At 36.9% G+C, this 13,896-nt stretch overlaps 2 protein-coding genes across 17 annotated transcripts in view; one reads left to right on the top strand and one right to left on the bottom strand.

The window, feature by feature from the left end:
* The window catches only part of LOC101723786 (A-kinase anchor protein 9), a 62,872-nt gene extending 59,075 nt beyond the window's left edge, over window positions 1-3,797 (top strand). For 2 of the 3 annotated variants that reach the window (XM_087204464.1, XM_087204465.1), the window contains 4 exons: window positions 186-286; window positions 1,277-1,406; window positions 2,036-2,175; window positions 3,254-3,797. In XM_087204464.1, the coding sequence (XP_087060590.1) occupies window positions 186-286; window positions 1,277-1,406; window positions 2,036-2,175; window positions 3,254-3,291 (409 nt within the window). In that variant the 3' untranslated portion in view covers window positions 3,292-3,797. The remainder of the gene's footprint in view (window positions 1-185; window positions 287-1,276; window positions 1,407-2,035; window positions 2,176-3,253) is intronic. The other variant, XM_087204467.1, reaches the window with a different exon arrangement.
* Window positions 1-13,896, bottom strand: part of Cyp51a1 (cytochrome P450 family 51 subfamily A member 1) — a 66,730-nt gene that overhangs the window by 41,403 nt on the left and 11,431 nt on the right. For 11 of the 14 annotated variants that reach the window (XR_015448643.1, XR_015448645.1, XR_015448641.1 and 8 more), the window contains exons 6-10: window positions 11,839-11,958; window positions 11,272-11,467; window positions 9,855-9,950; window positions 8,962-9,130; window positions 6,909-6,982 (exon numbers count right to left, since the gene is read on the bottom strand). Coding sequence is in view for 2 of the 14 variants with exons in the window: in XM_004862375.4 (XP_004862432.1) it covers window positions 6,679-6,857; window positions 8,962-9,130; window positions 9,855-9,950; window positions 11,272-11,467; window positions 11,839-11,958 (760 nt within the window). In the remaining 12 variants the exon portion in view is untranslated. Of the gene's footprint in view, window positions 1-5,482; window positions 6,858-6,908; window positions 6,983-8,961; window positions 9,131-9,854; window positions 9,951-11,271; window positions 11,468-11,838; window positions 11,959-13,896 lie in introns of those variants that run through there. The other 3 variants (XM_004862375.4, XM_004862373.4, XR_015448651.1) reach the window with 2 other exon arrangements.

Below are 13,896 nucleotides of genomic sequence, written 5' to 3'. Positions count from 1 at the left end.
GGGAAGGTGTTAGGGGAGCTTGTAGCACTGTTTTCTTGCTGTTAATTTTGCTATAAGCTAGGGACGTTTACGTAGTTTTAGAATAGGTGATCATGTGATAGTATTTAAATTTGCTTTGTGTGCGTATTTAATTGACAATTTTTTAAAAGATGTTCTGTGAAATTTCCTTTTGGGATCTTTTTTAGAATGAAATTCTTGGTTCGTCGGTGGCACCGAGTCACTGGTTCTGGTTCCATCAATATTAACAGAGATGGCTTTGGACTGCATCCAGGTGAAGTCAAAACAGGTTATTGTATTTATGACTAAAATTACTGCATATATAATATTTTCTAAATAATTAATTCCAAGGGGCGGGGATTTAGCTCAGTGGTTCCACAGCCTGCCTCGCAAGCACAAGGACCCAAGTTTGATCCCCAGTACCAAAATAATAATAATAATAATAATAATAATAATAATTCCAGAACCAGTGTTGTCCAGAGACAGACTCTTTAACAAGGCTGGAAGCCTTGTTCTTTTAAAAATATTAACAGGTGATTTTTATGGATTATAATGTCTACACAAGCCCTGCTTTTTTATGTGTTCTTCCAGTCCTATAATGTAAGCACAATCACTGTTACTCTCACAGCACAGATGAGAAACTGAAGTGTGGAAAACACATTCTTGGCCCCAGATCACCCCCTAGAGAAGTAATGGAGCCAGGACCAAACCCTGGCCATCTGGCTCAAGCCCGTACCTCCTTCCACCTGCATTTCAAGTCCTACTTCCAGAGTTGCTCAGTCATGTGGAATAGTTACAGTTTGTTTCCACAGTTTAGCAGTGTTCAGGTCTCGAGTTTATTAGCACACTGTATAGTGACCGTGAGTTACAGTTCATTAGTCTTCTAACATTTTGGACCTAAGGGTGAGGTCAAAAGCTGGGCCATACAGTTAGAGGACAGCACGGCCATCCTGTGTGTCAGCACTGGGCTGCCTGTGGGTAGTCTGCTAAGAGAGAGCAGCAGAGAAAAGGGAACTGTCTACATTTGGTGTCTACTGCAACAGCTGAAGTGTTTTCCGCAATGAGTTATGTGTTGTATTCAAAGCTAGCAAATCTTGACTGCAAATAAATCAAATTTTTGCTTATACTGTTATCTCCTTTAGCAATAATTAAAAATGATTATAACTAGGACACAGTGTAGTGTAGTATACTAGTTCATTGAGACCTTATCTACTTGTAGAACTTTTCCAAGGGCTAGGTATTTTTTTTCTTTATAATGATACATCTTGGGTTATTTTAGGTGCTGAAAAAACTGACCCATTTTATCATTCTTCTGGTGGACTGGAGCTGTATGGAGAAGCAAGACATATGACATACCGCTCAAGATCAGATCTGGAATATCCTAGATCTCCCTTACCATTTCAAAATAGGTAAGAATCTGATTGGGCTGGGGATTTAGCTCAGTTCTGCCACCTGCCTCATAAGCACAAGGTCCTGAGTTCGATCCCCGGTACCAAAAAAAAGAATCTGATCAAACCTGAGTGGAATAAGTACATTAATATGTAACAAAGATGGGTACTATAGGGCTTTTACTTTCTTGCACTGCAGTAGCTATTCATCTTTACCTATATGTACTTTATATAACCCAAGGCTCAGAATCAAAGCTAGTTTTTGAATTTGTAAAGTTTCTAAAGTTATAGGGAATAGATTTGCCCATGTGTTGATATATGCTATAGACATTGGGTGAAGTATTGACTAAAATTGATAAGCCTTTGGCCATTATGAAAATCCTAACAGTCTACACAAGATGCATTTATACATATCCAACATTTCCTGAGAACATTACTGAGAGGCATTGTACTGGGCATTCTTCTGATGACTTCGTAGCTTCTTTGAATTTGAAGAGTTTTTGTCATCTCAAACTTAAAAGCATAGAGGATGTAGATCAGGCAGCGTATAAATGACCTACCTTTGGGAAGCAGGGAGTAAAGGCAGGTGGGTAACTTAGTCCCATTCTTTCTGGATAATTTGGATTCATGTATATATTTTTAATCCTTAGGTACACAGGCATTCCAGCTGATTTAAATCCTGGTTCCCTAGCCTGTTCTCAGCTTCAGAATTATGATCCTGACAGAGCTCTGACAGATTACATCACTCGGCTAGAGGCACTACAAAGACGACTTGGAACTGTGCAGTCAGGTACTCTTCTTTACTTATCGATAGCACCATAATGCTAGACCCACCGCTCTCCTTTCTCATGTTTGAAACTGCTTGATCCTCACTTTTTAGGAGGATCTTCTTTCAGTGCACAAGTTACCAAGTTAGCCAAAGCTTAAACTGTGTAACCTGCAAAGCCTTCAAAGAATTTGACATAATTTATCACCCAGAATCCTGTTCCACCCAAAATGATTCCCTACTATCTTCATGCAGCAGAACGATTTAAGACAAAATGCAGGATGAGCACCAAAGCACAAGGCGCTGGGAATTTGTTGATTGGAGAATGTTTCAGAAGTAACTAATGCATGGTACAAAGTGCTAAGGCACTGAACTGCCTTCAGCACTTCATGCAGCCATTATCCCTCGTGCTCCATTGTACTCATGGATGCTGAAAAATACCCCATTTTTAAAAGTCCTTGTAAGAATGATCCATTTATTTTTCTCTTCTCAAAAACACATCCAAAGCATACTTTATAATACAGATGAAGAATTCCCTGTTCATTATGGAAAAACCTCTTTGCCTAATCTCCCTTCAGTTCACTCTTGATCCGAAGACTGAATAATTTTTAAGTGATAGTGCTCTCAAGTCTACTTTCATGTTTAACTTTATTAAGGACAGTTTTTTTCTACTAGTCCCACAAACTATGGACTAATAGTAGGTTATTTGTAGTTACAGGAAACTTTTATTACCATAGTTGAGCTTTCTTTCTTTCTTTGTTGGTTTGGTTTGTTTTGCGCATCTGAATCTCACAAGACCTAGATTTTAGCCAAAAGGCCGAGAAGCGATATGACCCAGATTTTGAAGATCAAAGATTTCTCAAGCTGATTCAACCTTCAAAGCACTTTATAGAACTTGTTAGTATTGTCTTACTTTCCTTGATGTTAAGAGACACTCATGGTGACCTTTAAATACATAATCAGAATCTTTTACAAACCAGTTCAAATATAAATGACGTTTTTCTAATGGTGGATAAGAGTAATCTGTTTTATGAGAATATATACCTGGTATAGGTAACTGTCTAATTTGAAATCATTGAAATGGCCTGTTTTTCTCTTGTAGGTTCAACTATTCAGTTTCATACTGGCATGAGAAGATAATCCTTCAAAACATCATTAAATGAAGCGATTTTAAAGAAATTCTTTTTTGTAAATCAATGGTTCTTTTGTGTTTTTGTATTGTGAATATTCAATGGGACCATTATAAACAGCTTATGATTGTATACAAATCCCTTGCCAGCACATGAAAACTGGAATTTGTGTATATACGCATTGTGTATGTAATTCATGCACAACAATCATTAAATTACATGTATATTTATGGAATGCTAATTTAAATGATTAAATTATGAACCTTGTGTATTTATCAAATGGGTGAAAAGAGTAAACTTGCAAATTATGATACTGCTGGATGTGTAGCTTGCGGTCCTGCACTTTTCTTACAAGGCTACTAAAGTTACATGTTTCTGCCTAATATATTTGCTACTGGTGATGAAAACAGAACATACCACTTGTAGAGACATATTTTTGTATAATGGTAGAAGTTTTGAATTTTTGGGGGTATTTTGTCAAGTACTGAAATAAAAATGACTTCACCATTTTCACCACACTGTATTTGAATCTTCTTCATTTTTAGCTGAGCCATACCTCTTGATGCCTATCGTCTGGTTACTTATCTCAGATATGCAGGACTCAGTTTCCTAATTTTAGAAGTAGCTATTAGGGTTTTTCTCTGCCCCCACTGAAGATAGTTTTCCATCTGCCTTTACATCAACTTTTTTTTTTAATGTTATATTGGAATTTTTTGATTAATCCATATTTGCTCTGTTATATTTAGTATTTTGCCTATTCAAAGATGTGTCTTGGCCCATTAAGACAAATCATTTAGCTTTAAGATAGAATCTTAAATTTTATTAATCACAATCCACCAGAATTAAATATCCTTGCTAAGCCAAATTCAGATTGGGAGGCTCACAGAGATAATCCAAGTGCCAGTGTTACCTCACAGAGATAATCCAAGTGCCAGTGTTACATGTTATCTACAGTCTTCCCCAGCCACATGGCTCCCTACTAAAGCAGTAGTAGTATTTGTCAATAACATCTAGAGGATTTTATTATCTGATATCCTATTTATATCAACACAAACAGGCATAGTACCAAGTACACTGCTGTATTTTTTAACATTTCAAATTACTCAAATTTCCCGTTAGCAGGTAGGCTCGTAGAGTTTTAGCTATAGCAAAATAATTGAAGGGGGAGGTTATGGGTTAAAACCTTGTTCCAGGCTATGCTGTAGGGAAGCAGTGAAGAATGGAGATGAACACAGCTGTGCTTACTCCCACTGCTTGACCATCAGCCCTTCTTCAAGACTTCTGTAATCACACTTGATTATGCTTGTCATAACTAGACTGTGATGACAAACTAAGTCTGCTGAAGTCTAGCACTTGCCTAGCATGCACAGGGCTATGGGTGTGATCCCCAGCACCCCTAAAAAAGATAATAAATTCTGTTAGAAGTCTGAAACTATTCACTAAAGAGACTAACCTTACTTCAGGTTCTTAACTTCAGTTCTCTCTTCAGCAGTTGGGTGAAATTATAGATCTTTTTTCATAATAATGCTTTTAAAAACAAAACATACAGGATTGCAAAGGAAACAACAGATAAAAACTTAAATTTTAGAAATCAGAAATGACATAGTAAGGGCCGGGGATTTAGCTCAGTGGTTTCGCCTCCTGCTTCACAAGCACAAAGACCCAAGTTTGATCCCTGGTACCAAAAAAAAGAAAAAAAGAAATGACATAATGAAACTCTCAATGAACAAAATAAAAGAATTTGCAGAAACACAGAAGCTGCTGATGGAAATGTAACTGATACAACCACTTAGAGGGCAATTTGAAAATGTCCTGAAAAATTGTATCTCCTCAAACCCAGCACTATTACTCTTGGTAATTTCCCCAAAGGAGCCTAAGAAGACACTGTCACTGGTGTTAGAGAAAAACTGGATCAAGTGTAGTGTCCACCTGTAGAAAAATAAGTCATGTCATGTTTCTCCAGGTAAAGATATTTGTGCCATTAAATGAACCAGATCTATATGTAAAAAGAAAAGAGTGCGAGGGCCGGGCTGAGGATTTAGCTCAGTGGATTTGCCGCCTGCTACGCAAGCGTAAGGATCCGAGTTCAATCCCCAGTACCAAAAAAAAAAAGACAAGAGTGCAAGTAAAGATGTAATCTTTCCCACCCAGTTTCCTGGATGCCCCAACTCTACTCACTGAAGCACATACTTCACACACTCTTATTTTTCTCAAAGAGAATTTTAATGCAAAAAATAACAGCAGAGATTTGGCCTTCACAAGAGTCTAACATGAATCTTCTAGCCTCTTCAATAGAATGTAACATACACAAGAGAAAATATTTTGGCTTCACAGATTATGTGGTCAAATTCCAAATATCTCACGTAGGCATCCAGAATATTTGAATTAGGCTGATTCTCAAACAGGCTTCACAGAATATGACTAACAACACTATTTTCCAGTGACCCTGCTTCATATTACTTCAGTCCTCAGTTCAAAATGTTGAACTGTTTGATTCAAAAGAACTAGTAATAGGGCATGAGATGTCCTGCCTGGCAAGCACAAGGTCCTGAGTTCAATCCCCAGGGTACCACACACAGACACACACAAAAAAAACTAGTAATATAAACAGCCCAAATTGGATGTTGGAGAGAAGGCAGGGAAAAACCTTCAGCCAAGGAAGAAAAAACTGCCCACTAAGGACTTTTACATGAATATGTAGAAACACATTATTTAGCAGATGGAGAAATAGCTGATATTTAGCAATTACATCAAAACACCACATGAGCAGTCTTTAATATTTATTTTTAGGAAATATTATCAAGGCACAAACCTAGATCTCTCTCAACTTTCTATAGTAAGTGCTTCCAGTTAGAATTCAGCGGATTTTACAATTATAGCTCCATCACTGATAACTATCTTCACAACAAAACAATTAACAATATTCTCTTTTATCCAAAGCTTTCACTGTGAGTTGATTCCCTACCCTCCTCTCCTTACATATAAAAATTACCAAGGTAAATGAATGACCTGTCATCTTCCAAGTATCCCTGAGCTCTTTACACCCTGCAGAACTGGTCCCAGATCTGACTCTCCTGAACTTATTTGCCAAGAGCTCTGTATGCTTTTAAAATTAGTACCCAAAAGTTCTATCATTTAGAATCTGCCAATTACCTAGATTCACCCTGAACAATTTTTTTTTCTAATAAACTTGGCTTCCTCAAAGCCCACCAAAGTATCAAAACTATAAAATGTCTCAAATACCACTAGATTTAATAAGTCAGTTAATAAAATATTAAAATCATAAACTGGCTTTTGGAATTTAAAAAAGAGCACACTGTGTTGTTTCGTAGACTTCATTCTCAACAGATGGATTTGCAGCTTACACTGATGTCCCATTACTTCAAGTTGGCATTTTTCATTTTGACCTCTGTTTGTAACGGACAACTGGGTTTTCAGGGGTGTGGATCATAGTTGTATAATTCACAGCAGGAAAATATCCATCAATGAGATCAAATTCATATAAACGAATCAGAGTGGACCAAATTGTCTTAATTTGAACATAGGCAAAATTTTCCCCAATACAACGATGACGCCCTGTTCAAAAGAAAAAGTTTTCATCAAAAACTTACTTAAATTCTTTCTTACCTCTTTTTAACTTGCGAGTGATCATTTGCTTATCTACATTTCAGAAAAACAGCAGATAGACACCTGTACATCTTCTTTTACATAAAATAAAAATGTAAATGGTTAACTTAAAGCCCCAGAATATTTTCAGTGTTTTTAAGAAAACAACACTTGGTTCATTATGATGATTTTTCCAATGACTTTTTGAAATTTAACAACTACCTGGGTTTCAATCACAAGATGGTATTCTAGTTTGGGAATGTTTGGTTAATGTACTAGAACGGTCTCAGTTCCTTTCCCCAAAGAGCCCTAGTTAAGTCAGTATGAACCTTCCAATGAAAGCCTCAAACCAAGTATGGTGGGGCGCATGCTTGTTTGTAATCCCAGGTCTTGGGAGGCTGAGGCAGAAAGATGGTTACAAATTTAAGGCCAGCCTGGACTACATAGTGAGTTCCAAGCTAGCCTAAACTACATAGCAAAACTTTGTCTCAAAATATAAAGTAAAACAAATGGCAGAAACAAAGAGAACAAATGGAAGGGAAAAAAACCCTTAAAATGCTACCGGGGACGGGGATTTAATAAACTCAAAATAACATTTACTAGTGTCAAAATTTGAGAAGTCATACAAGAGCTGACAAACTAATTCTAAAATGCATAGGAAGATACAAAAGATCTAGAATACTTAATCTTAAAAATAGACTATATTGGAGGAATTAAACTGACCATATTTGACTCTAAGACTAACAGTACAGCAACCAAGCCAGTGTGGTACTGTGTAAGTACCAAGAAATACATTGATGGGACACAGCAGTGCCCAGAAATATTTTCATGGTTATCTGATTATCTTTTTTTTTTCCGGTTAACTTTCACAGTGATAAGCAAGGAAGAAACTAATATCTTTTCAAAACACAGTACTAGAAAAACTAGACATTGCAAAAGGGAAAAAATTTCAATTTCTAGCTCACACCATAATCAATTCAAGATGATCACAGACCACAAATGCTAAAACCAAGTTTTAGTAGAACAGACCACTTCCTGACCTGGAGCTAGGCAATACAGAACTAGACAGCAATCACCATTTTAAAAGTTGGTAACTATAGTTATTCATTTATCAAAATTCACTGAATTGTGACTTAAGATTTGGGCATTTTGTTGTAAAATCTACAAGTATATCAAAAGAATAAAAACTAATGTTGAATATACCACATATAAGAGGGACATTTACACACAGATCCACATTCAAATACATCTACACAAACATCTGGTTTATAAGAAAATAAAAGGTAATTTTTAGGGGTTTTTTGGTACCAGTGATCAAACTCGGGACTTTGCACCTGCAAGGCAGGCAGTGGAACCACTGAGCTAAAACCGTGGCCCAAAAGGTTATTTTTTTTTTTTTTTTTTTTGGTACCAGGGATCAAACTCAGGACCTTGTGCTTGCGAGGCAGGCACCAGAACCACTGAGCTAAATCTCTGGCCCCCAAAAGGTTATTTTTAATAGCAAAAAAACTAGAAGTATCCTAACTGAATCAACAAAAGATTTGGTAAATTCTGATGTTTAACAAAATTAGTATTTTGAAAATAGATGAACTAAAGCTATATGCACCAATATAGATAAACAGCATGACTACAAAGTACAAGGCATGGTGGCACACAGCTATGGTCTCAGCTACTCAGCACTAGGAGTTTGCAGCTAGCCTGGGTAACACAGCAAGCTTTGTCTCTCTAAAAAAAAATAACTGTGGAAGAAACTGGGGTTATTTAACATATTTTAAGTTCTACAACCTCCCCCCAAATTCAAATCCATCCAGAATCTCAGGATACAAATTTATTTGGAAACAGGGTCTTTATACATGTAATTAAGATGGAATCACCCTGACAGAGTAGGCCTTAGATCTAATGACTGATGGTGCTCTCACAGCGCACAAAGCACAAAAGGAGAGCCTGGTGATGATGGAGGCAGTAATCAGAGCCAAAGTGAAAGATATTTGCAAACAAAATTCATATGGATTATTTTGACAGGGACAAATGTTACCAGAACAAACATTTCAAACCGAAAATGTAATCATCTTACCAGCTCCAAATGGCACATAGGCAAACTTCTCTCCTGACGCTGGGTTATCATGTAAGTAACGATCAGGATTAAAGTCCAGACGTTCTACCCAGGAGTCTTTAAGTCTCTGATTGACAGTGGGAGAAACACACACTTGATGTCCTGGAGGAATGGTATACCCTGCCACAGTCTACAGATGAAAGCAACACATTGCATTAGAGAATTTTAAAGTGTTACCAATTAATTAGGTCAGTGTGGAATAAAGAGCTACACACATATTTAAAATTTAAGCCAGCTGTGGTAGGTAGCTCACACCTGTAATCCCAGCACTCTGGAGGCTGAGGCAGGAGGATTGACTTGCGTTCAAGGCCAGCTTGGGCTACATAGTGAGATCAAGGCCAGCCTGAAAACTCCATACCAAGACCCTGTCTCAAACAAAAATCTAGCAGGATAAGCCAACTAAAAATTATTCAAATGATCTCCAAGTAAGCCAACATTGAGTTGGAAGTATATACACAAATGCCTCAGAGGTAGGGTAGAATTTCAGGGAGCCTTTCACTATCCAATTTAAATAATTCATATGATTACAATTTTTTTTATAATAAAATGTGTTATTTTAATAAATTAAAATTTTAACACATTTTAATAAATAAAATGTTTTTTAAAAAAAGAAAAATGTCAATTTTTAAATGACATTTTAAAACTCAATTAAATGAAAATTAAGAAAATAGCATTAGAGATGAACATATATACTATCTGCCATTATGTAAATGTTCATATATTTAGTATAAAATTTATAATTATGTAGAAGTGATTTTTTAATTTAAGAAATTCTCTTTAATACCATTATTTGTCTTCATTATGACAAATAAAAACTAGGCACAGAAGGAGCGATCGAAGCGAGAGAGACTTACCTGAGTAGTTTTGGCCATTCTCATCATGGTCATTATAGGAGGTCTAAGTCTTAATGTTTCTTTTATGCAGCGATCAAGTAAATTTAGATCCTTGAGCTAAAAAGAAAAGGTATTTCCTGATTCTTTACAAGTTCTTAATATATTCGACAGTATAAAAACATTACTTTAACATTTTGGTTAGTATAAGACAGGCTGCACTCTGGATGAAAGAGCAGGATGACTGGCTCAAGGTGGCTGAGATTACTGAGGACTATCACACCAAAGGTCAACAAAGGGAAAGGAAGGCAAGATAACAGGAAGTGGGGCAAACACCCTGAAGGACAGCATGGGAAGGAAAAAGGAGATCCACTCCTCCAAAAAAACAAGAGCATTGGGCCAGAGATTTAGCTCAGTGGTTCCGTTGCCTGCCTCACAAGTGCAAGGTCCCATTCAATCCCCAGTACCAAAAAAAAAAAAAAAAAAAAAAAAATGAGCATTAGCAAAATATCATCAATGTCAACTTTTTCAAAACTCTGGAAAATCAAAGGCTTTTAACAATCTAAAGGAGAATTGATTGAAGAAATAAAAGCTGAATCTTGGTGAGAAAAGCAATGTTTGTAGTAGCATAAGAAGCTAAAAAGTATTTCCTAAATTTTTGAATACAGTGTAAAAATCCTCAACAAAACATTAGCAAGTGAAATTCAGCAAATACAAAGAGGAAAAGAGAGGGAGGGGAGGAGGGAGAGAGGGAAAGAAAAGAAAGGAGGAAGGGATGGATGGAAGGAGGAGGAAGGAAGAAAAGCAAGGAAGGAAAGGATAGATTATATACCCTATGATAGGGCCAGGGATTTAGCTCAGTGGTTTCGCCGCCTGCTGCGCAAGCACAAGGACCCAAGTTCGATCCTCGGTACCAAAAATAAATAAATAAATATACCCTATGATAAAGTAAGATTTATCCAGGAATACAAGAATCAACATCTGAAAAGTCAATGTAATATCCCATACTAATAGAAGATCAAAACACACACCAGGAAGAAGATGTGAGCAGGGTTTGCTTCAAAGATGGAATCTCAGGTTATACTGAAGCCTTCTCATTTCCTTGTCTGCCCAGCAAGCTGGTTGCAGTGTTTGTAGATTTTAAGACCCCACTACCACCATTACTCCTTTTAGTAGATTCTGCCCAAGTACAGACCATTCTGGACACACAACTATACACAATTCAAAGGATTTTACACTTCGTAAGACACACACGATAAAGCTTAATGGGAAGAAATTTTAGAATATTTTAGGTAATGTTATAGGAAATTTCCTAAAACATAGATAAGCCTAATTTAAGGTAAAGTATAAAAAAAAAACCTCAATTTGTCCTTTAAAACAGATAAATTAGCCACAGATGCTAAAACTTGTAAAACAGAAATGAAACAAAAATCCAACAAACCTGGTCATAGGTTAAAGGAGGCAGGTCCTCACCACAGACTGTTTTCTGTTCTAAATAACATTTTTCTTGTAGTGCTTTGTCTCTGGCCACAAAGAAGCCCAACCAAGCACTAGTGGTTGAGGACGTGTGCTGCCCTGCCAAAAGCAGTCCAATAAGCATCCCTGCTATTTCATCATCTGTCAGAGGATGGCCATCCCTGCAGAATGAATCACACAGAACCTGCACATCTCAACAGACACATTTCATGTCTCAACCTGAATACGTTTTTCAGGCGTAACAGCCCCTTTCACTTCCCTACCCCACCCCGTAAGAATCCCCTACCCTGCCCCAAGAGACTGCCACTGGAAACATGATAAGCACATAGTCACCATGCTCAGTCACTGGCATTCCAGTAAGTAATGTCATAATGACATAAATTCAATAATTTAGGTCTCAACAATTTAAAATCCAAAGGTCACAGCTACCAACTTATTTTGTCAACCTAATTTTAATGGGAAATATTATTTAACTATGTTTTAATGTGTAATTTCCCACTTTAGCTTAATATGTCATGAGAATAACACTTACTTGTATGTAGACTCTAGTAAAGTTTGAAGAATATCATCAACTTTTTCTTTTGATTGCCTACGCTTCTGAATTGCCTTATAAAAAATATTCTTGATCTCTCGATGAGCTCTGTCTCTACGTCTGAAATTTAAACATAAAAACTATTTTTTAAAAAAATAATACTTTCTAGTATTAAATTCACTTTGAAAACCAGGACCTAGCTTAAAGCAACCTTATTTAACTAATTTTAATGACCCTAAATTAATTAACAAAAACCAGAACCAGCTAGACATAGTGGCAAACACCGTGGATTGCCAAGTTAAAGGCCAGCCTGGACCACTTAGACCTTAGCTCAAAATAAAAAAAAGGGGCTGCTGGGGATGTAGCTCAGTGGTGAAGCACATACCTAGCATGTGTGACACTCTAGGTTCAATCCCCAGTACAACAAAAAAATAAAAATCTAGAACCAAGAAAAACCTCCTAACAATCTTATTAAGAATTTCTGGGTTGTGGGGGAAAAAGGAAACTTCTCCACTAAAGGTGGGAGTGTAGAATGGTCCAGCCACTGTGGAAATCAGTGTGGAGAGTCCTCAAAAAACTAGGATTGGAGGGCCAGGGATTTAGCTCAGTGGCACAGCGCCTGCCTCAAAAGCACAAGGTCCTAAATTCAATCCCTGGTACCGGGGGCGGGGGGAAGAATATGAGAAAACTAGGATTGGAGGCGCCATTTGACCCTGCTAATACCCTGCTGGTTATCTTCCCAAAAGAATTAAAAGAATTGGGCCCAGAATTTAGCTCAGTGGTTTCACCGCCTGCTGAGCAAGTGCAAGGACCCGAGTTCGATCCGCAGCAACAAATCAAACAAACAAAAAAAAAGAATTAAAAGAATCATACCACAGCGATGTATGTGCACCCATGTTTATAGCAGCCCAGTTTGTAATAGCTAAAGCTTGGAAACAGCCCAAGTGCCCATCAACTGGAAACTGGATAAAGAAGATGTGGTTTTTTTATAAAATGGAGTATACTCAGCCATAAAAAAATGATAGACTAGAGACATTTATAGCTAAATGGATGTACCTTGAAATCATACTCTTAAGTGAAATAAATAGGACACACATGTGTAAATACCAAATAGTTACTCTGGTGTGAGAAACTGAAAGTGTAAATGAGGACCAAAATGTATAATAGATAATGTGAAATAAGAAGAAAAGGTCCAAAGAGGAAGAGGAAGTAGGGAGTGGTGGGAGGGAAAAGGGAAAAAGAGAAAGAAAAAGTGATGAGAAAAGACAGAAAAAATAGAAACAAAGTCCACTGTAAATAGGGAGAAGTGGGAGGTGGAAGGGAGGGAAGGGGAATGGGGAAAAAAGAACAACCTATATATATCATGTGCAGGTACAAATTCCCAATGATGAATGTGATCATAATGTATACCTTAAATGTACCAATAAACTTAATTTTTAAAAAAAGAATTTTCAGTTTTTAGGTGCAAAATCAATGTTATCATATTCTGTGCATCTCAGATTCTTAACACACTACTGTCTTCTAACTGCAGGCCCACAAGAAGCACAAAATTCCTTCTGAAGTTATCTTTCAGTTTGTCAGAAAGTAAAATACTCTTCTAAATTAACATGTAATTCTAATTTTAACCAAATCAGTTTTGAAGAAGACTCATACTTGAGCCGGGGATTTAGCTCAGTGGTGCCGTCGCCTGCCTCAATAACACAAGGTCTTGAGTTCAATCCCGGGTATGTATGCATGTATGTATGTATCTATGTATGTATAAATAAATAAATAAATAATAAAAAAGAAAGAAAGAAGAGGGCCAGGGATTTAGCTTAGTGGTTTCATCACCTGCTGTGCAAGCGCAAAGACCTGAGTTTGATCCCCAGTACCAAAAAATAAAAAATAAAAAAAAAGACTCATACTTGTTGAGTCTACCTTTCACTTTCTAAAACAAAGATCTGCACAGGGGAAATTCAAGTAGATTCAGAAAACCAGCTTCAACTCCCAAAGCTTTACTTTTAAATAGCCTGCTTACCACGTAACAGTAATAGCAACCACCTCTATTCACAGGTAGCT

Source organism: Heterocephalus glaber, unplaced genomic scaffold (assembly GCF_053883595.1).
Source record: "Heterocephalus glaber isolate CG9 unplaced genomic scaffold, H.glaber_assembly_v1.0 deba00000546, whole genome shotgun sequence".
Taxonomy (NCBI): Eukaryota; Metazoa; Chordata; class Mammalia; order Rodentia; family Bathyergidae; genus Heterocephalus; species Heterocephalus glaber.
This window is presented reverse-complemented; position numbering and strand designations above follow the sequence as displayed.